This window comes from Eurosta solidaginis, chromosome 4 (genome assembly GCF_040869045.1).
Source record: "Eurosta solidaginis isolate ZX-2024a chromosome 4, ASM4086904v1, whole genome shotgun sequence".
Lineage (NCBI taxonomy): Eukaryota > Metazoa > Arthropoda > Insecta > Diptera > Tephritidae > Eurosta > Eurosta solidaginis.
In genome coordinates, this window is record NC_090322.1 from 181,946,629 (window position 1) to 181,970,717 (window position 24,089).

Sequence of the window (24,089 nt, forward strand, 5' to 3'; positions counted from 1 at the left end):
CCGAAATTTTTGTACTGAATTTTGCGGACAAATAGGGAAAGTAAACTGTTATATTTTTTTTAAATTTTCAAACTTACTATTTTTTTAAAGTCATGTTTAATAACTTGGTAAAAAACTAATTAAAATTTATTTTCACAAGATAATATTTTTGAAGACTTTATTAAAATTAATTTATCATTCAAATAGTAACGAAATTATTGTTTTCAAGCCGAACAATTTTCGACGAGTTATTAAAAAAAAGATATTCGAATAGAAAATCGCTTAGTTTTGGAAAATGTTTGTCTCTCAATTGACAGGAGGAAAATATTTTGAAAAAAACCCAGAAGTCTTTTGAAAAATACAAATTTCAGCGATGCAAAATCTATCGCTAGAATAAATTGGCATGGAAAGCCACATAATTAAAGAGCAATATGGACGAGCCTGTAGTTGAGGTTGTTACATATCGACCCATTAGAAAGGCCGAAACTCAAACATTTTGTTAACATCGATGTATCTCAGACATTCTGTTTATATATCGATTCTCAGAGAAATCGCTCAAACAGTCAGACACATAAGCCCATATTATAGTCTGTATTGAAGGGTGTTAAGTTAAGTTCTTTGTGATTTGTTAAATGAAAATAATTAAAGTAAAATTGAAAACTCTTCTCAGAGAAAATTAATAATTTCGTTAAAACATTTTTAATGAGCTTCCTAAGAGAAGACCTTATTAATGATAACCTACTTTTAACCAAACATTGAAGTTACAACATTTATATTATAAAAGGTCGATATATTTACAATTTAGCATACTTTTTCTTCATGAAATAAAAGACTTTATATCGTTGCAAATTCTAATTTGCTTTTTATTCAGATTACACAAATATGAAATTTATTAAAATTTTAATAAATGTTGTCAACCAATCGATATTCGATTATGTTTTGTTTCAATTATGCAAATACGAGTTTATATGTACGTAAATATGTTTATACTGGGTGAGAGTTTATAAATCTTAGTAATATTTTAGCACGATGTCAATATAATAGTATTGCACATTAATATATATGAGCAAATACATATATTTTTAATTTAATGAGTATTACGAATTTAAACTAATAAATAAATATATTTTCACATAAGTTACGGTACCACCATTTTCTAACTTAAAACTACAATATAAATAACTTAAAAAAACAAAAAACGAATAATGAGATCAAATAAAATAAAATAATTTTGGTGAAGAGTAAAAAAAAATTTCAATATATACTAAAAATATTCTTTAAATTTCACGCTTTTCATAACCATTTCCTTCACGTTCATCGCGCTCGTCAGCACGCAGTACCACCTCAAAATGACGTCCTTCATTATCCAAATCCAACATTTTCACCTCAATCCATTCCTCGACCGGTATAAGATCAACACCACCAGCAACTGCTGATTCTGCATTCAACTGACGTCGCGCCACCGCCGCCGCCGCTGTTGTAGCCATAGCAGGATCATGCTAAAACGTTTGCGCATTACGACACACACCACACCCCAATGCAAACTCTTCACCCGTTGCCGGATGTATAATATGCAATGGACACTCATCGCCCATTAATTGTTTAGCTTTGGGACCAGCCGGACATTGTGGCAACTTATTTTTTGGTATATTTGTTAGACGTTGAAAATCATCGTGGCAAGTGTCACAAAAATGTGTTGTGCCAAAACAAAAGAACACTGCAACAGAACAACAATAGCGACATTTATATTCGAGAAAATCGGTGCCATGTTTGGGACACATTTGCGCACGCGCCACATCTGAGCAACCACCACACACAAGTTCTTGTGGATCGAATATTTCACCCACTTCTACATCGCAACGTGCCTCGCCACCATAGTACGCCTTTTGACATTTGAAACACACATAATAAGCATAACGATCCATTGCCAAATTGGTAACATCTTTTGAATCGGTATCCTTGACGACGCCCTCATATTTAAGGCTATTGGAAGATGTAAAAATTAATAAAAAAAAATGTTGGTGAAAACGATTTTCCCTTTTGTTAGTTAAGAAATTTCATTTGGCCGCCGACTTCAGAGGAGCATGTATGTGCCATTTATTCGATTTTGAGTTAACGAACTCTTTTAATTTGCGTTTCAATGTTCTTTGTTTGATCAACATAACGAGTATTATGCGTACAAGAAGCTCAGAAAATTTCTCAATCCAGGCTACATAAATAGATCGATTCGAATGAACTTAATTTTGAAAAACCGCAAGTTTTTCTTTCCTAAAATTTAAATTTTTACACATTCATGTTACCGTTAAAATAATGTCAACGTGTTAAAGGAAGCTCATGCTATCTCGCTTCAGGTTTCCAATCGGCGGTGCCATTTTTTTATTTGATAAAAGTCTTTTGAGATATGGCCTTTATTAAGTTACTTTCCTTGAATATCACTGCCAAAAAAAACGTACCAGACTTTTGTTGGATCTTGGAAATTTTTTTTTAAACGACATATCTCAAAATTTGGTCCAAGGTATTGGCTCAAAGACGTCCTATCTCAGTGTGCTTTCAACAACCCCTTTTCTTGGAATTACTTCCAAAAACGACGTATCTCAAAACTTGCTTCAACAAAGTTATCTTTTGCAAAAACGATCTTGAAATTTTTTTCACAAACGACTTCTTAAGAACTAATATGGAAAAAGGGTGCCTTTGGAACAAATTCATCTAAATCAGATAGTAGTGGTTTTTGAAAAATTCTTTAAAAAATTCTGAGTTAGATTATTTTCAAACCGGCCGTGGAGACAGGGTGCCGGTTCGAGCCCAAACTCAACTGCCCTGCCTTTTATAAAAGGTGGTAGTTGAGATAAAGACCCAAGGGCACCAGTGGGTAAAAAGACTTCAACTACACCAGCGGTATGGCATGTTGTCGTTAGAGGCGATCAAATTCCACATGTTCCAAGGTTCGAAGAGTAAAAATCTCGTTTCCGAGTACAGAAGGGTTCCGGATTTATATCTGGTATATGACTGACTCCACATTTCTTTAAGTTTTGGCGGCTTGGTTTTTCTGTAACAACAACAAAAACGTAGGATCACAGCGTAAAACATTACGTTTTCGTGGTAGCCGCGCAATTACGAAAAGGTGTTCCCCTGATTGTACCCCTGCGTACCTGATAAATAACTAGCTGAGAACACTCCACATCGGTAACAATTCCCTAAAGCTTCAGGAATATAAGGTGATACTTATAGCTTAGACGAGCTTCTAAAATATTGAATGAGCGGCGTGAGCAACAAATTTCAACACAAAGAATTCTTCAGGCTTCAGCTCATAAACGATAACATCGAGCTTGGAGCTTGATTAAGTTTTCTAGAGTAAATCATGTACTATAGCCGGTTCTACTTTGCTTTACCCGGTTGTTATTTTTGCTTAATCCAAAAGTCATCCATCACACACCGCTTAGTTGACGAAGTGTTGCTACAACAACGGAGTGAGTTTCTTTCATATGGCATAAAATCAGAATGCCGATTATTAAGCCTGCCGTGGATCGTCATTTTATGTCGCAGGAGCATAAGAGGTTCCTAAGGCCATGGATATCATGAGGAACGTATATTTCGAAATACATATATAAGTTGGTCAGTCTTTTTTTAACCTGAATAGGCGGAATCTACTTATTTGGAATATAGAACACGCTGGTCATTATCCATTTGGTAAAGCATATCCAGTGTGATTATACATCGCGCCGATCAAATATAGATCTAAGTTTGCTCAGTCATCATTGTCAATAATTGCCACCTAACCGCTAGGCCGATTTTGGATATAATAGATAATCGCCTTTTTAGAGACAACTGATGCAAATTGCAAACCTCAGGAGAGAAGAACTTTTCTTTTGTATACGCAAATGATCATCACATCAACTTTTTGATCATTAGAACATGTAGGTTGAGAAATTTATAGGGTGTGATCTTTGTTTATCGAGAGACGAAATTCCCTCATACTCACCGCATCAACGCCTTGCGCTTCACATCTTGTTTCAGTGAATCGATTGGTTCCAAAATATCAGCCAACAAATTGTGTTGTATATCTGCTTTGCAAATGGGACACAATGAGAAGCCGAATGTAATGCGAGGCCCACTCCAGCGCTTTTCAATAACTTTTTTGCAGCAATGATAATGGAAAACGTGACCGCATTGAAGCTAAAAAAAAATAAAAGTTCATTGAAATTCGCTGTAAGAAATATATAAATCTAAAATTCTCTCACCTGTATGGATGGCGCACATGAAAGCGCTTCCACAAAGCATATCATGCACATATCGTCGGCATCTTGTGTTAATTTCGGTTCATGCAGCTCTTCAGCTGTTTTATTCTCACGTGCATGACAGACGTGTTGTAAGCATGGCAGGCATTTCTTTTCATTTGCCACGCCCCCACATGGATGATCGCAGGATTTTACCTTCATACATGAATTTGCTGCATGTTCTTGACACTGGGCATCGGCGCAAACGTTACCGATTTCAAGTAGTCCTGAATTGCCTGTTATGCCACAGAAACGACAACGCCCCACTGCTTCCTGCGGGCCAGAAATAATTGTGTGACTACCATCGCGGAATTCTACCATTGCTTTGAGAGTCTTCGAGTCGGCTAAAGCGAGTAGCCAAAAGAGTTTGGTGCGTCCACAGGACTCGTGTAACTCAACACGTATTGCTTCTTCTTCCTCTTTACAAACCTGGGAATAAAAAATTGTTTATTATTATAGGCTGAGCTTAGAGAATTGTAAAGTTGAAAGGTGACTACACGTCTCACTAAGTTCAGCAAGACGTTTTAGAATTCAAAGAAAGTTGCTTTGGAAGCTCCCCGGATTCATTTTCTCTGCTAAGCTTGCCTTGTTTGCGATTATATATTTAGATAGATTTCATATAGTTTTTGTAGCATTTCCAAGTAACGTGGTCTATGCTGTAGGTCAAAGCGTCACCGGAGACATCCGAATCAAGGACCTTAGCAGCGAATTGAGAAGACTCGTGGAAGAGGATAAGTGAACTAGGAGATGAAGCACTTAAGGCTCTTTAACTTCTCCGCTTGCGTGGAAAGCTTAGGTCAACCGCCAACGCCTTCCTAGTTCAACCCGGCGCAACACAGTGACAAGATATCAATTACTTGCGGGATCAAAAGCGATGAGTGTGAACTTATTGAGTACGCACTTTATTCTGCATTCCTCAACGGACAGCACAACAGAAATTGCAGCGCGCTGAAGGGCATAAAATATTTTAGCGGTATGCATGCCAGTCCACAGACCCGAAAGTTAGAGGGGCAAAAAAATCGGCCATTTAAACAAAATTGGGTAAGGTTTCCTCTTGCTTACCTTAAACTCACAGTGGTAGCGGAAACCCTTTGTGTTTGACGGAGGCACTTACTGATCGCATAGCTTACATCCCTTGATCTCTACTTTTAAACAGGAAAGGCTTGAAACAGCTCGAGCTCGAGCAAAAACACAGCACCAACAACGAGGTAGAATCATCCAATCGGATTATGCTCAACAATGCAGCCTTTGAGCTGACGAGACGTAAATATATCTTAGAAAGGCAATATCCACCGAACCATACCCACCGTCTCATAATGCTATACTTTTAAGCGGCAGTAACACTCACTGAAAATTATGGCCGCTATGCAAAGGATTGTCCCGTTACACTCGGGTACGATTACTTTTAGATGGAATTCATGAAGACTTTTGATCGTATACAGTCCACACCAGGCCATGGATGCATTGAATGACATGGATAATCGGGCTTATTTCTTAAGCGTGCTAGTTTCCGGAACGTACTGGATTTATATCTCAACATCGGTGAAACTTCCCAACATCTTCGAGGAGTGTCTTTGTCGATAATACAATAACAACAACATAACTTTCAGATACTAGACCTGTCTCATATATTGTTGTTGCAACACTCCTGGAAGATTTTTGGGAGTACTTCTAGAGTCACAGTATCAGTTTTCAATGTCTTTCTCTAGAATATTAATATGAATCGCCTGTTGTTGTCGTTGTAGGAACGTACCGGATCTATATCCATCATCATCGATAGCACTCCCCAAAACCTCGCTACAACAACAATAACAACATTAATCACCTTCATACTTTCACTTACCGTCCGTTTATGCATTCTTGTCTTTCGATTTAAATGTAAGAATCGATCGCAATCTCCACATAGTGAACCACACGTTTCACATTGGATTATAGCAGCAGTTTCGCCATCGTCATGATTGGTACACATTGGACGTGTATCGGAAACTTTGGACCATTGCCCGGATGAAAGCTTCTCAACATGATCACGGTCAAGTACACAGAGGCTTGCCAAAGCTAACCAAAGGGTGGCCGTCTTCACGCAATGTTCAGGATTACGAAAAACTTCATCCAAACGTGTTAAATTCAACACTGACTCAGCAATAGCGGCTTTCGTAATTTGTGACCATTTTTCACTCAATTTTCCCTAGAATAAAATAATAATAAAGTTAAAATAAGCATAAACATTTCAAAATCAAATCGTTTCATATCCAAACTCACACTTGCTAAATCGCGGACCAAACTAATGATACTTTCCGCCTGCTTAGTAGATATGACGCCATTTAAAAACCAACGTTGATTCAAATTTTTCTTAATCTCTTTCTTGTTTGCGCGCAATGTTGAACGTCCCATCTCAAATTCACCCGCCTCCACTTGTTGATCGAAACGAAAGGAGTGCGTTTTAATAGCCTCACCATCGCCTTCCTCAGCACTGTTCTCGCACTCTGCTTGCGTCATGGACTTTGGTGTGGACGACGCCGGCTTTAGAAGATGCACAGATAAATCTAGTGAATTGCAGAGGCGCACAAATGTTGGCAACTTCTCGATATTCGGTTTGCTCGAAGTTGATTTGACTTTTACTTGCAACTGCAACGCCTTTGCTATGACAGACAAAAATATATCCAACAAACCCAAACGATTCATATCGAAATCGACTGCATTTTGGTGTGCTATGTTATAGTCAGCTGGTGGTAAACGTTGCACACCCATTAGCTCGGTAAAGGTTTCCGGTGTGATTTCTGGTAATATACGACGTAGTAAAGCGGTAACCTGACGTTGGACGCGATCACTGCCCGTATGCAATAGCGTCAGTAGATCTTTCAACAGTCCATGTTGATGTGAAAGATATGAACGCCCAACAACACTGCCGGAGAGTGCCAACACCATGCTCAGCATTTCAAAACAATAAGTGTCTGGTGCACGATAACGTTCAGAACTCGATTCACTCTTGGGATCACCAGCTGAGGTAGCGGATGTACTAGTGGCATGTATATCCTTAAAACAATTTGCCAAATTAACAATTTCCCAATCTTCTTTAGAGCGATGAGCTTCCTTTTTGATTGCATGCACAATATGTACGATGACCTGCTTCTGCAGATGAGAGAGCTTGCTGCGAGAGAAGAGTATACCGACCATATGTTCGCGTAGATCCAAAGAATCGGCGAGCATTGAATTACCACTAGAATCCATGCCGAGTATTGACTGATGGCCTGCATCCGAAGTGGTATTCGTGCTTATCAACTTACCAAAGACTTGACCTGCATGGAAAGAGGCAAAGAGAGAGAGAGAGTTAGAGTTAGAGAGCAACATAAAAGATGCACCAATTTCTCAACTCACCTGTTATTAACCGAAAGACTCGCAATGTTTCCGCTTCACAAATTTGTTGTTGTATGCGCGCTGCATTTGCTAATTTCAAATTTGATTTTATTGAGTGCGTAGCTCCTGCACTTCCTCCGCCATTTCGTCCACTATTGCCAACTGTTGCATCTGCCGGCTGCAGTCCGTTCATGAATTGTTCATTGTAATGGTCATTCAAACCATTCATGATACTAGGTAGTCCAAGTAATTTGATTTGTCGTACACGCAACGTATTCTCCGGACCATGAAACTCCAAACGAAAATGTGTATAGGTTTCATTAGTGATCTTGGCGGAAATCCAGGCGCATGCTTTGGGATCAACATCAACGGATTTGATTAAATTTGTGTCGCCTAGCGATTGGCCAGCGTAGAATACCACATTCAGTACTTTGTTCTAAAATAAGAATATAGTAGGATAAGTTAGGTTAGGGTTGTTTAAAGGATTTTCGAATGGCTATAGAGGTGTTAAGATGTTATTTGAGTTTATATTTCCTTTGTTGCTTTGTGTGGTGAGATCGCTAATGCAACGTATTGTTACAAGAGTCAAGTTTTTCTGCGCTATTTCTTTCGAAATGTCATTGCCTTAATAAATAAAATAATTTAAAAAAAATTTTAAGTTAAACGGTTTTATTGAAAACAATACTTACATGAAATAATAATAATACCAAAAGCTGGAAAATAATTAGGTAGGTCCTAGGTACTAGTCATCACACTCCTCATCAATCTAGGGCGTTGATCAGTTAATTAAATAAAAGCGTTGGGCGGGTTTATCTTAAAAAATTTGTATACCTTTCATGAACATGAAATGGTATACTAACTTTTGTTCGATGTTTGTAACGTTGAGAAATATAGAAGATAGACTCACCATTAAGTATACCGAATTGATCAGGGCGACGAACTGAGTTGATATAGCCATGTCCGTCTGTCCGTCCGTCTGTCTGTCTGAACGCAAAGTAGTCCCTCAAATTTTGAGACATCTCAATGAAATTTGGGACAAGGATGTATTTTTGTATTATATTAGATATTTGTCGGATCTGGTAAGATCGGACCACTATATATATTTTAATATATCATAGAAGATTTTCTGAAAAAATCACTTTGATCGGAGCTATATATAGTATATATCCCATACAACCGATCGTTCAGATAGATAGATTTTTGGCAATTTCTCCCTTAAGTTCCAATATAAAAACATTAAACTTGGTGATATTTATTCTAATATATCATAGAAGATTTCATGAAAAAATCATTTCGATCGGAGCTATATATAATATATATCCCATGCAACCGATCGTTCAGATAGAAAGATTTCTAGCCATTTCTCCCTTAATCTCCAATATAAAAACGTTAAACTTCGTGATATTTATTTTAATATATCATAGATTTCCTGGAAAAATCACTTTAATCGGAGCTATATGTATATAGTATAAACCTATCCCATACAACCGATCGTTCAGATAGAAAGATTTTTGGCCATTTCTCCCTTAGTTTCCAATATAAAAACGGGAAACTTGGTGATATATATTCTAATATATCATAGAAGATTTCCTGTAAAAATCATATCGATCGGAGCTATATATAATATATATCCCATACAACCGATCGTTCAGATAAGGGGGTTTTTTTGCCATTTTTTATTTTATATTTATCTTAGAAATCGTTTAGGTATGTACATCTGTTCACTATATATTTCTTATATTATACATCCAATTATTTGGAGATTACGAACGGGATAAGATTATTGTTCAGCCCCATTCATGAAAGGTATGAAGTCTTCGGCACAGCCGAAGACAGTCCCGTCCTTACATGTTTTTAATTATTTTATTTTCAAGTTTTTAGTCTTTATTTAATTGCCGTTATTTTTCATTCTATTTAGTTCATTTAGCGACTCATTATTACAAGGACTCTTTCTTGACAATTTGTTACAATCTAAGTCCTCAATACTTAATCCTTCCAAAGATTTTACTCGACTCTGCGCCACGTATGCTTGTCCCTCCTCCAACTTCAAAATATTTTGATGTCACTTCTACCGGACTGTGTGTAATATTTGTTCCAAATATGGACCAAATCGGACCACAAATACGATTTTTTTGAATATCTCGATATTTGCGCCACATAGCGGCGATTTTTCTTCATATGTCGCTTTCTATTCTTGTATGTATTATGTGTTCCAAATATAAGCCAAATCGGACCACAAATACGATTTTTGTAAATATCTCGATCCTTGCGCCACAGTGTTTCGTTGAGTATTTTATTAGGCTGCACGCATTCAACGTGTTCCATTTTCCCACGAGTGAGGCAATTTTTAAGCTATTGCATAGATTTTATCGCAGGCTTGGCGACTAAATCAAAAAAAAACCGTAGCGGATATTTGTCAAAAAAGATCCGAAAAGGCTCGAAAAGGTTCGAAAAGGTTCGGTGTTAGCAAATACATAAAATTGGATCTCTATCATAAACAGCGGTGGGCACCCCTACATTTACACGGTTACCAAATTGAGAATGTGTTAGTAAACACGAACGCGTAGCGAGCACGAAAGCAAAATCAATTATTTATTTTGTTCGATTTCAATGCTTGAACGGGGAACACGTGTCACACGCACTCTTTGGTACTCTGTTTTAAGCGCGCGTGCGACACTTCTTCACCATACGACCATCGAAATCAAACTAAAAGAGCTGTCGTTGATTTTCACGAAGTAGCCATTGTGCTATCGCTTATCGTATACATATAGGGTCGCTTACAAGCCCACCTAATAAAACCGCACTGCGCTTTTTTAGCGCACGCAAACAACCGGCGTTTTTGCCCTAACCCAAATAAGCATGCGTTGCGGCAATGTAAAGCATGTGTGCAAACGTCAAATCTAAATGTCACGCAGAACAAAAATTTGAAATCGAGTTAGGTTTTCACGCAGCAAATTCAATTTGAGTTGCTCTCATACAAGTTGTATGTGCATGAGACATTTTTGACAGAAAATGACTTGCGTGCGTTTATATTAGGTTGCCTTGTTAGCAGGTGCTAAGCTCACGCCCACCCCGGATCATAAAGTTAAAGTTAAAGTGAATGTTAAAGTTAAAGCGAAAGTTAAAGTTAAAGTTAAAGTTAAGGTTAAAGTTAAAGTTAATGTTGAAGTTGAAGTTAAAGTTAAAGTCAAAGTTAAAGTTAAAGTTAAAGTGAATGTTAAAGTTAAAGCGAAAGTTAAATTTAAAGTTAAAAATAAAGTTATAGTTAAAGTGAAAGTTAAAGTTAAGGTTAAAGTTAAAGTTAAGGTTAAAGTTAAAGTTAAAGCCAAAGTTAAAGTTAAAGTTAAGGTTAAGGTTAAAATTAAAGTTAAAGTGAATGTTAAAGTTAAAGTGAATGTTAAAGTTAAAGCGAAAGTTAAAGTTAAAGTTAAAAATAAAGTTAAACTTGAAGTTAAAGTTAAAGTTAAAGATAAAGTTAAAGTTAAAATTAAAGTTAGAGTTAAATTTAAAGTTAAAGTTAAAGTTCAAGTTAAAGTTAAAGTTAAAGTGAATGTTAAAGTTAAAGCGAAAGTTAAAGTTAAAAATAAAGTTAAATTTAAAATAAAAGTTAAAGTTAAAGTCAAAGTCAAAGTTAAAGTTAAAGTTAAAGTGAATGTTAAAGTTAAAGCGAAAGTTAAAGTTAAAAATAAAGTTAAAGTTAAAATGAAAATTAAAGTTAAAGACAAAGTCAAAGTTAAAGTTAAAGTTAAAGTTACAGTTAAAGTTAAAGTTAAACTTAAAGTTAAAGTGAATGTTAAAGTTAAAGTTAAAAATAAAGTTAATGTTAAACTTAAAGTTAAAGTTAAAGTTAAAAATAAAGTTAAATTTAAAGTTAAAGTGAATGTTAAAGTTAAAGTGAAAGTTAAAGTTAAAAATAAAGTTAAAGTTAAAGTGAAAGTTAAATATTAACTTCTCATTTATTCAATAAAAGTAAAAAATTTGTTTTCTTATCGGTCACCACGCTTAAAAAGGTTAACTTGAATTAATATCAAAGACAAAATTTGAATTAATATCAAAGAAAACAAAATGTTGCATAAATATTATAATTGCATAAGTTGATAATATGCAATAATGCGGCAGTCCCCGAGTGCCACACGTCCTTTTTTTATTTTATTTTATACTGAAGCTAATTTTTTAATACTTTCTTAAGATAAAGCACCTGACTTCGCCATACTCTCTCAAAACAGACAAAGCAAAACTACGCTTCGAAAAATTTGTTCCCTTAACTTAGTACTCACCTGTATATCTCGACTGTTGTCGACATGCACCAAAACCACTTTACATGTGTATGTCAACTTAGTCATTGAAATCTCAATGATCTTGCATTTATTACGATCCTCCTCATCACTCTCCCAGAAAGTCTCCGTTGAGTTGTCGGTTAGCGATTCAGCCATGGCCTGTCGCGAGGACACAGTCACTTCGAACATGCCATTCAAATCGGAGTAGCATATAATTTTAGCACCAGCTGGAACACCACCTGCAGCACCAACCAACGCACCGCCGCTACTATGGAAATTATGTTCCACATCTTGAATGCCCAACCCACCTTCAACGGCTACCGCACCAGCTACATTGGTAGACACAGCCATAGCATCTTCTTGCTCATCAGATTTCGACAGTATCTTCGAAATATTACCAAAAACATGTGAATTATGTAGAAATTGATGATCGCTTTGACGAAAACGTATACCGAAACATTGTATGGCGATTCGTTGCAATGGTGAACCTAGCGGCAAATAGAGCGTCAGATCAGCAACGGACTGTAGGAAAACGTGTAGACTCTGCGTTATTAAATGTGAGAAGCGTCCACTTATCTCGGTATAAGTTACCGGGTGCTCGAGCGCCGGTTCCAAATCTTCATATTTCCCATCAATCATTTCGATGGCTGAAATGGTCAACGAGCTTACAAACCACCACATAAGATCATGCAGACAAACGCTTTGCGTTACGGAACGCAGCAACCAGTTCAATGCCTGTAGCGAATATATACGACAAGCAGCTATACGCAGACTACGTTTCATAGCGTAGCGTAGCTTTTCCAAATCATGCTTTTGTGTAATGAATGCCATGGCGGGTCTGTGCAATAAAGCGCTTACTTGCTTTGATAGCTCGAGTTCGAAAAATGTAGTTGCAGCGGCGGTTTGGTCTTTATCGCATATACCAGTTCCGGACTTAGAGTTGTTGGTATTTACAGTTGAAAAATCATAATATTTTGTCTTAACACTACCAGGTGGTTCCTTTGATTTCTCTTCATTTTCATTAGTTTCTTGCTTGTCGGTTGTGCGCTCGTGCGATTTTACATTCTCAACGACATCATCTGTGTTGGCCGTCAATCGGTGTACTGCTGGATGTACAATGGAGCTATTCAATATGCTTTCCGGTACAAGTCGCCGCAAATTCTCGGATGGATAGCAAATTAGTAATGATCCATCGCTTTCGGTTGTCGAATTGTTACGTCGTCTAAATACGACTTTGGTTTGTTGGGCTTCTTCGGCGTTCGCTGCAAGATTCTTTAATGGAATTATACCCTGTTGTTGGGCTAGTGCCCACCCTTGGCCCATTGAGAAGCTGCGATGAAATTTTGATAGCGTACCAACATGAGATCCAACTCCACTTGCTGGCTGAGTACTGACCGAGCCAGTCATTATCTCGTAGTTATTTGGATCGCAGGATTCGTAAGACATTTCAGAGAGAGGCTGCGATGAGATGAGAAAAAAGGTGATACATTAATGTGGGTCACTTTATTAAGAAAACATTTTAAAAATTTTAAAAGTATGTTTTTTCCATTAACAAATGGACGGGCCAATTAAGGAGTGCGCAGTAATGCAACAGCAATAATTAAATGGGCGCAGCGGTGTTATCAAGGATTTCCGATGAAAATACGATATCAAGCTACCTTCCGCCCTCCTGATATTTGTTATGATCTTTAACTTTACTCTCAAGAAGAGGATGGCGAGATATCAAAAAATATGTAAGGTTCATTAAGAATGGGATGGAGAGTTGGAGCAGGGCTTTTCTCTACGCAACTTAAGGTCACACTTAACAACCAAAATCGGCTGATATCTTCAAGGGCTTAAAAGAGCCGTCGGGTACCTAGAAAATTTTAAAACAAGAACACATATTCTCATACAATCTCATTTATTTGGGCTCTTCGCCACAAGAATATTAAAAGGGAAATATGAAAGCGTATAAATTAGTACATCAGAACATCGCCCATTCAAAATAAATAAACGAAACTCTTACAATGGATAAAAGAAAACCGCCATTCGAAAACCACAGTCGAAAATTGACATAGCAACCGAAAACCCGTACTTTTCAACAGCATGTTCTGTATAAGGAATCCCGGCTTTCCAACGGCCCAATCAGTGTGATCAATACTAGGTAATTTTGTAAACGTGAAGATGCGGATTGGCAATCGCGTGTTTTCCAACAACTCTGTCAGCAGGAATGAACATTAGCACGGTTCAATGGACTGGGTCTTTCTAACAAGCTCAGTCTAATATGCAAGTGAAGTTTTATGTGATTTTATGTGATATACCTATAGTGCAAAAGATAGGAAACTCTTGGGGAATTCCCAGACGAGTGAAGTATTTATGTGATGAGATTAAGTTGAGCACTGTTTACGGACGTAAAGTAACGTACGACGGAAGAAAAACTGAAAGATTTAAAGCGATCTTACCCTATCAAATCCACTCTCAGTTGCATTCAAACCAAACATCTCATAGGGCAAGTCATCGTTATTAGCTACTCCCAGCGATTCCAAACAAGCAAACGCTTCCGGCGCCAGCCAAATATGCTCTGGTGAAATGGAACCGCCAACAAAGCTTCTGCGATAAGGTGTTGAACCTAATAGGAAAAATTAAAAAGAGAAGTTAAAAATATTCCAAAGTAATACTTGACGCAAGCAAGTGATAGAGATCCACATCAAGCTTACTTCCAAATTTCCCACTCATACGCATGCCAATGCGACTATTACGAGCCGAATCGCCACGACTGGTGCTCGGCTTATTCGAATCGGGCATATTAAAATGTTGATGTTCGATAACAACAGGCATTTGTTGCGGAGACCGTTTGCTTGATGAACCCATATTGAGCGGATTAGCGCACGAAGCTGCTGTAACTGAATTAGTGCCAGTTGCATTCAATGTAGAACTCGAAGAGAGCTCTAGTAAGAATGTTGCATTTTCGCGCATTGTAGTATAAATCTCAGAATTAGCAATAAGTGTTGTTGTTTTAACGCCAAATAAATTCAATTCGTTAGCTGGAAAAGAGAAAACATTAATTTTTTTTTAAATATGTCAGCTGTGTATATATGTATGTATGACAAACTTGTCTCACCTGAAAATTGCACACCGCCGGGCACGCTATTCACATTGTTCACGTTCTTGTTAGCTGTCATATACTTCTCACGACATTCATCACACATCAAGAACCAACTGGATGCACCCTTGCCACCCTCGCCACAATTGCCAGCCCAGCCTTCACAAAAGATACCAACCGAATTATAACCTTTGCCCTTAGCCGACTTGCCACAGCCAGGATGTACAATACGCATATGATATGTAACGGGTATAGGTAGAAACACCTCGCATATCTCACACCAAGAGCCATCATCTTTTTTCTTGCGTCGCGTTTTCTTCGATACCTCGCGTTCACTTGAGTCTTGCTTTTCTTTTGCCTCCAGACTGGGCTCACGCGAAGGTGCTGCACTGCCACCCGCCGTACCACTTACGGCGCCATTGCTAGCCTTTTCACGCTCCATGATATTTGATTGCATAACTTGCACACAATTGGTGCATACTTGCTCCCACAAATAGACGAGACAGCGTAGTGCGGGTGGCAACACCGACACCACTTCGGGTAACGTATGCAATTTTTGCTTTTCTCCAGCACCGCCCGCATCCGAATCTTCACCGCTACCAGCAGCTGTGGTTGACGTTAAATTTTTACGATGTTTCCGATTGTTTAACGACGAGTTTCCACTTTTGGTCAGCGTCTCTAGCGTGGAGGGTCGAATATTTAAATATGCGCCCGCATTGGCCACCTCCACAGAGTGACGCTGTTGCGCCTTCTGCTCCCGCGATAACTGCAGGCGGTTATCCTTTGGATCACGTCGCGTGACTACTGTGGCACCTTCCTTGGGTAGGGATGGATGGAATTTCAGAAAGCTGGCACATGCCATAGCATCATGGACGAGTCCCTCGTGCCAAAGGAATGCAGCAAACACAGCGCGTATACTCTCGGCCAAAGAAGGTGGCATGGCGCGCTTGATGGGACCAATTGTCCCCCGTTTACTTGGCGCTACTTTAGCTACATTCGTGTTGATTTCGTTTATAGGTGTGGGCCAAACAGGTGGGCTGGCAGCGTCGCCCTCATCTGTGCTTGCTGTAGTGCTACCGGTCTTCATCTCACCAAATAAAATTTGATCTTGTGTTGTAACGCCACCACCTGTTGTAGTGGTTGTTGCTGTTGTAATCTGCAACACATTCATATCATCTTCAATATGCGTTAAATCCGTTTCCTTAAGCCCTATAGAAGGCGCATCCACATGACGTCGGGATGGTGATGTAATGCGTCGTAAATTCGTTATCAGCTTACGTGGCGAATGTTTTGGGGTTGAAAGCAAAGCAGCGGTTTGTGAGGGTGTAAAACTGGTGACACGTATTGTGGATATATCAAATGCGCCTGCAGCAGCAGGATCGTGCTCATCCTCTTTGGAGCTCTTAAATGAATGACTAGAATCTTGGGTAAGCGAACTAAAGAGCCCTGAAGTCTCAGATGCCTCAGTTGATTTTACGCTAGCGCTTGGTGAATCTGCGGTTGGCTTACCGGCTGCAGGTATTTGCACTGGACTAGAACTACCTGGTGCATGCGTATTGTTGCCATTACAACGTGCGTCCTGCCCACCCATTGCACGAACTAATTCGCGTACCGAAACGGATGACATAACATCTGCTACATCGGAATGTTTACGTTGATGCTCCCTAGCAGGTAATGAAGGCCCAGCAGCAGACGGTGATCCTGCACCTTCCAATGCATCACCTTTGAACCATTTTTGTAGCGCCTGCAGTTTTATAGCGCCACCTCCGACGACACCTGCAATCGCTGAGCTGATCTGTGATGGACTTGTATTTTGAAACGAATGCAATGATAGTAGATCGGCTTGTTGTTGCGTTTGCTGCTGAGACGTTGAACTGCTGCTTCTTTGTTCCGTGGACTGCATATCAAAAACCCTTTGTAACTCACTATCTTCCGAATCAGATTTTTCAATACTGGGAAATAAAAAAGGATTCGTTGAAGTATGTGAAACATCCGAAGATTTGGGTGGCGTAAAACGTCCGTGCGAAAAATCGAAAATCTTCTTGTTTGGCGATGCCGACTTCGGCTTGACAGGTGTTTCAACTGGTACCGGCGAAACGGGCGATTCAACGTTGTCCAGTAAGACTTTATGACGTGGTTTAGATACTGACTTGCTACCAGCACTACTAACAAGACCACCACCACCTACTGCCATCGCAGTTGAAGTGCCAGCGCTAACTGAGGGAGCTTCCCCGCCGCCGCTCGCACCCACACTTGTTGCCGCTCCGCCAGTAACATCATTTGTGGTCTTCGTCTCGGATACTGGATGTAATAAAGTGCGTCCAAAATGTTGATTATATTGCAAGCACCATGCCTCGGTCGGATACCAACCCATTGTACAGTGTTGGCGTATAGACTCAGTTGAGAGACGCAACCAAACGCCATCATCATTCTCGATTTCATCAATAAAAGAGATCACACCATTTAACTTGATTATACCAACTTGCTCAGATTGTAGCGTCGGATGTGATCGTATACGCAAACCTGCAGTATTTTTGGTAAAGAATTTTCTTAACTTATTGGGTGGTTGTGGCTTTTTTAGCGCTTGCTTGTGAGAGGGTGGTGGTAGACCACCTTCCTTTACCTCCACACGATAAACTTCCTCCAAAAGTATACCGTCTATGTTGACGGTAAGGCAATAGCTACCAACTGAGTTGGGTGTCCAATGTACGCTGAATGTACCATCTTCCATATCTTGTGCATAAAGCGTCTCAGTGATGCGTGTTTGTATGGGACTGCTGAAGCGTAGCTCTTCAAATGAATAATTGCCATAAGGCTTCATAAATGTTATGGCCTTGAAGCACATTTTATCTTTGATTGTTGGTTCATAATTTACGCGCGGCGGCGGCGGTACGCCACCATATGAAGTGTTGTCGTTGCATGAGCCGCGTCTCATTTTGATGTTGCCATTACCGGAGGCGCCGGTTGGTATGGCTTTGATTTCGACCTGTATGTAGAATAAACGATAAAGGGAAAATGTTACAATAAATGTAGTTCTAAACAAACACACCAACGGCGGAGTAGGGAGATCAATTTAGCTCAGTTGACGGCTCGAGAACACATCAATTTAGCAGAAAATATTTTGAATTTTTTGAAATAAATTCTTTGAAAGAACGTTTTCCAAAGCGGCAGCCGAGATTGGCGCGTTCTTCCACTCACCTGTGGATATAGAAGATGGAGGATTTTTCATTCGTAAAGAAATTTTACAATCAATTATTTTAAATACAATTTTGGGAGCCTCCTACGAAAGTTTTGATGTGATCAGATTTGATCACAGATGTGTACTTCCTCACTAAAGTGGGAATACCCTAGCTTCTATTAATAATCCGTATGGTGAAAGAAAGCAAAGTACACAGAAGGACTCGAAAAGAAGTAGGATCTTTGATCCGATCGAACCGAGGTTTTGTGTTGGTAGCAGCAAAGCGGAAAATTTTGTGAAGTGCTGGTGATGTGGAACTATCAGCGTATTGAAGAGCTTGGAATATTCCTGCTGTAGGTATGCCTAGAGGTAAGAAAATAAGGTTATCAACAAGATAAGCAGGAACAAGAAAGTGTCATTATATCCCATTCAGCATACTCACAGAGGCATCAGTTTCACATTTCTTCTGTGATAGTTGTAGATACAAACTAAAGGCTTTTCTTTCCTGCAAGAAAGAATTGAAGAAGGACGAGAATAGTGAACGTGTTTCAATCAGAAATATTCTCTACCCAAGAGTCATAACTATGTACATACTTATACACCATTACTCGGTGCAAAGAGACGGTATCAGGTGGGCATCTCTTCAGGCTCTCGGGTCAGCATCGATACCATGCAATTGTATAGAATAGCCATGAATCTAGCGAGTCGAAATTGGGCCTCCTTGATTCAGGTGCCGGGCATAATAGAAACGATTGAAGTCTTGTAAGGTTTCCCACAGCATACAACTGGTAACGATATTCAGCTATTCAGAAAATGTATGGACAGAGCTCATTCAAATTAGTTGCATTACTCACCGTACAGGAATGGCAATGACACCTTTCACAACTCAAGAATGGCCTGGGTGGCTTTTCAAACAAAGCGAGATAGAGATAGATATACAGAAAAGTAGATATATATATATCGAAATGGGGAACGCATAACACGTAATATTGCATTTCCCTCGTTTTCGCGGCAAACGACTCGTTGTACTCAGTTTTTGGGTAGGAACCTTCCATTACGAATTTAGGTCCCCTAATGGGCAGATGCATAAATTGTTGGGACTGCTGTGAGCAGAATGGCGTTACCATTTTGACGCGATTGATGCATGCTAAAAGGAGCGCAGAGAAACGAGTATACGAAGCAGTGGCGATTAAATGTAGTAATGCCTAAAGGCGGTGCTACGGGAAGTGGACACATGAAAAGGATTAGCCTGGTTTCATTGAGCCACTTGCGGGCAATGCGCTGCCTCGACGTCCACTAACAGGAAAAAAAATGAAGATGGAGATAGAAATAGTATTAGAGGTATCGATAGAGGCAAAGAGTTCGATATACAAAGCCTCAAGGCGCTTGGATTAAGGCTCTCGAAGTTATAATTCGTGATAATGTTAAGCCAATTTTGACATGGGCAGCGCGCCTTCGAGAGACATTTTGCGATTACGTTATTCGGTATGAGTTATCGAAGGAGTTCCAGCACTAGTTTCATACAGATACTTTCTGATTTTGAACTCAAAGTAAGAGTAATTAAGATGGATTTATATAAACGAGCGAGCAAAAAATTTTGTATGTATTTGCGATGCGAAAGGCAACGCAATTCGAAACCTCTCAAAGTACACACAAATATTTCCTACGCTGACGAAATTTTGTTCCCGCCGCAACACAGTTAAGACCCCAAATAAATTGTAATGTTATATATAAGTATTCTTTCCCCTTTTAAAGATAATAAACTCACCTTCAATTCGGGTACCAGCACAGCATCGCCATATTGATCTCGTATCGTCACAGTAATCTGTGTTGGCCAACCATAACGCAACGGCTCAGTGATTGTATTCAATTCGCATCTAATTGGAAATGATAGGTGTGGAAAAGTGAAAAAGGATTAAAATAAAAGGAAACAAGTAAGGAAGTCTCAGTTCGGGTGAAACCGAGCATTACATACCCAGCTGTACACTTGAAATGCTGTTGTTGTTTGTTTTGTGTGCTTAATAGTGTTACAAGGCTGCGCAATAATACATATACATATTACTCTGAACTAATTTTTCTTCGAGTTATGGCTCCCGAAACTGAGAAAATTGCTTAGTCATAGAAGGGCGGTGCCACGCCCATTTTTTAAAATTTGAAGTGTTTCGTATTTATTGTTATAAATCCACTTGGGAAGTGAAATACCATTGATATAAAGCTCTTTTTTGCAATGATATAGCTTATTTTATTCGTCCATGGCCCTTTTAAAAATCTTTTATATAAAAATGGGCGGGTCTTAAACCGATTTCGTTAATTTTTCTTCAAAGCATTCCTTATATTAAAGGCAACCTCTCTGCCGAATTTTGTTACGATAGAGTTAACGATTTTTGATTTATGATTAATAATATTTGTAGAATTGATTTTACCATAAGTGGGCGGTGCCACGCCCATTTAAAAAATTTTTGTTTTTCAAATTTTTATCAAGAGTCTCTATATCAGTCCACACGTCAAATTTCACCACTCTAGGTATATTATTTACTAAATAATAAGGTTTTTTGTGTTTTCCAAAATGTTATATATATAAAAAGTGGGCGTGGTTATCATCCGATTTCGCTCATTTTCAATACCAATCTATTCTGATCCAGATAAACTCGTGTACCAAATTTGGTGAAGATATCTCAATATTTACTCGTGTTAACGGACGGACGGACGAACATGGCTCAATCAATTTTTTTTTCGATACTGATGATTTTGATATATGGAAGTCTATATCTATCTCGATTCCTTTATACCTGTACAACCAACCGTTATCCAATCAAAGTTATAATACCCTGTGTACAAGTACAGCTGGGTATAAAAACGGTTGCATGTGAATTCCATGACTACTTACTTATTGGGATCGAGACGTGATTCCGGTTGCAACCAAGCAGCCAAACGTGCGCCAGACGAACCGGGTGCGCCGCTAATAAAATCTTTGAGAAATTGACGTTCATTTGATTGGGAACTGAAATGAAGAAAACAAAAGCGAAGAAAAGTAATTAATGCATTATTCGAAATCGGTTCACACAGTTACGTATATATGTATGTAAGTATGTATGTTTGTTTGTATGCGTTAAGCATACGATTTATATGTTAAGCAAATTAAGTAGTCTAATCATTTATCACTTAACAGGTGTAGTAGCTAAAACAAAAACATTTAACATATTAGAAGCGCAACAAGCGGGAATTAAAAAACCTAAAACTTAAAAATGGATTAATTCCGTAATAAGTCAAGTAAGAAGGGCTAACTTCGGGTGAAAGGAAACATTGTATACTAAGTGGACACTATATTGTACAAAACTTATCCAACTGGTGGTATCGTTTGAAATATCTCTACAAATATATCGATTACCTAATAATATGCAAATAAAATATATATCTATATATGTAAATGTTATGAAATAAAGTCGCTAAATGTCATTGTACGCCCATCACTTCACACTAAATGCTCCGGCTAATGAGAATAACGTATACGGATGATTGGGACATGGAACAAGTAAGGAAGTGTCAGCTAGAAGACACAGAATTGAGAGAGAAATGAAATGTCAGCAGAGAGGCCTATTGCGAAGTCATATTGGCACAGTGGAACAGTCTGCAATCCGGTTGCCTACATAGAATATGAGAGAGTGAGGATGGTCAATGTAAGAGGAAACTGATAGTTGTCCCAAGGAAAATGATTCCTGACGTTCTCAGTGAGCTACGTAAGCGACCAAATGGAGGTCATTTGCCCATTATCCAAATAGTTACCCCATATAGATGGATACTAGAGCTCGATGAAACGTATTAAGCAAGAATTTTAAGTGATGAGATCATGAGGTGATTCTTCATATGAGGGGCTTTCGTAAGAAATGTCTGGATTTCACCGGTATCAATGGAAGTTTAAATTGTTACAATTAAAAAAAAGCTTATTACTGTGTACTTCGTATTGCACTTTTTCCACTCCTCTCTCTTGACACATGCTTTTGCCGTTGATGTTGTTCAAGGTATTATGCAGCCGTTCAAGGACTATCTGTACTTAGTAGGATCAATGGGTTGTTTTATGTAAGTTTCTCCTCAACCATTCGCTTGTACTTTTCATGCGAATGACAGAAGATGCCCCGGTTAATATTTTATTAGGTGGAAAATGATTTAAATTCTCTTGGTGTGAGAAAGCGACAATAGCATAGAGAAATCATGGACATTCAGCAGAAACAAACTAAAAGCCAATCTTCACTGCCGATAAACCTATCTTCACTATCAAGTACATATGACACCCTATGTCGCCCTACACTGGGACTAGAATCTGGAAGTAATAGTTTCCGAGCATGTAGGAATAGAAAGGCAGAGTTTTACACTCTGAATCTCTACCAACATGGACGAACTGCGGATATGACGTATTTCACTTTGCTCTATCATTATCTGCTTCTCTTATCAAGTGGAACAGTTAACTAAGCGCCTTAAATTATGCCTCCGGCATATGCAACATTTGTTCTTGCCCCTGGTGAGGTACAAGGTGAATTTGCGGCTGAATAAGTTCCGACATCTTTTTGCATCCGAAGAGGTACATTAGTCACCGAATGTAACCGGTTGTTAAAACCGCAAATTCACTCATATAGGCTTTCATAAAGTGATGCGGGAGTGATAGTTTTTGGGCGGATATTAATTTATTTAGTTCGGTGCTTTAACCTCATTGTCATGAGAACTACTATCACCCGATCAATAAGTTTCGTGGGGTCTGATAAAGATATCAAGATTGTTCAGAGTTCAGGTCATCAGATTCTTAGGTAAAAAATATGATTTAAATGTAGTTGCTTAGTTCTGTTAAGGTAAATGCTACTTAACTTTATTTGAGTTTTCACTTGAGTTTACCTAAAGTAAATTCATGAATAGTGGAATCCTTTGACTTGCACTAAAGCAAAATTTTGGCAATTTGCAGCCTATTTTTTCTTATATACATATATAGTAATCCAGTACATGCTCTTCGCTATTAGTAGTTAAAACGCATATTATGTCATCCACGTATCTAGCATAAAATGATTGGAAGAAAAGTACATACAGGAGCTGAAGTCTAAATTAGGTGTGCCATTTTATGCTAGATACGTGGATGACATAATATGCGTTTTAACTACTAATAGCGAAGAGCTTGTACTGGAGTACCTCAACAAACAGCACGGAAATATAAAATTTACAATGGAAACCGAAAAAGATGGAGGAATCAACTATCTAAACCTCACGATAAATATTGATAAAGTTCCCAAAAGATTTAACTATGACATATATAGAAAGCCAACGGCCACCGACACCATAATACATAATACCTCAAATCACCCCAACAGCATAAAAATGCAGCATTAAGGCATTTGGTACATAGACTTGAAAGAACACCTCTTACACAAGAGGTATATAAGAGAGAGCTTGATGTCATATATAACATTGCTGCAAACAACGGATATAAAAAAGCATTAGTAGATAAGCTCAGAAGACGCATGGTGAACCAAAAAGTAATAATGAAAAGGAAAATAATAACACCTGGACGACTATGACATATACTGGAAAAGCAACATATAAATTGGCAAACTTCTTTAAAAATATAACATTAACACAGCGTTCAGAACATCGAACAATCTAGGGCGGAAACTAAGAACTAACACTAATTCAGAGGATCCGTTTAGCAGCCACGGCATATACAAGCTTACCTGCGGATGCCAACATAGTTACATAGGACAAACAGGACGGCAAATAAGAACGAGGTTCAGAAAGGACATTAGAGATTAAAACAAAAAAACACGGAATCCAAACATTATACCAGAGTCTAACTTCGCGGATCACATGGTCGAAAATGAATGTTCCCCAGCAAACATCAATAAATTAGTTAGGGTTCTTCACATACAAGCAAAAGGCAGACGTCTCAACGTACTCGAAAACATGGA

General features: G+C 38.5%; 1 protein-coding gene across 5 annotated transcripts in view; it reads right to left on the minus strand.

Moving 5' to 3' along the window:
• Positions 1 to 823: 823 nt before the first annotated feature.
• Positions 824 to 24,089, minus strand: part of hiw (highwire) — a 376,800-nt gene continuing 353,534 nt past the window's right edge. For all 5 annotated transcript variants that reach the window (XM_067784118.1, XM_067784116.1, XM_067784115.1 and 2 more), the window contains exons 21-32: positions 21,032 to 21,145; positions 19,913 to 20,021; positions 14,985 to 17,952; positions 14,581 to 14,907; positions 14,326 to 14,492; positions 11,885 to 13,342; positions 7,629 to 8,043; positions 6,513 to 7,549; positions 6,097 to 6,438; positions 4,218 to 4,682; positions 3,959 to 4,152; positions 824 to 1,962 (exon numbers count right to left, since the gene is read on the minus strand). In XM_067784118.1, coding sequence (XP_067640219.1) covers positions 1,479 to 1,962; positions 3,959 to 4,152; positions 4,218 to 4,682; positions 6,097 to 6,438; positions 6,513 to 7,549; positions 7,629 to 8,043; positions 11,885 to 13,342; positions 14,326 to 14,492; positions 14,581 to 14,907; positions 14,985 to 17,952; positions 19,913 to 20,021; positions 21,032 to 21,145 — 8,080 coding nt within the window. In that variant the 3' untranslated portion in view covers positions 824 to 1,478. The remainder of the gene's footprint in view (positions 1,963 to 3,958; positions 4,153 to 4,217; positions 4,683 to 6,096; positions 6,439 to 6,512; positions 7,550 to 7,628; positions 8,044 to 11,884; positions 13,343 to 14,325; positions 14,493 to 14,580; positions 14,908 to 14,984; positions 17,953 to 19,912; positions 20,022 to 21,031; positions 21,146 to 24,089) is intronic.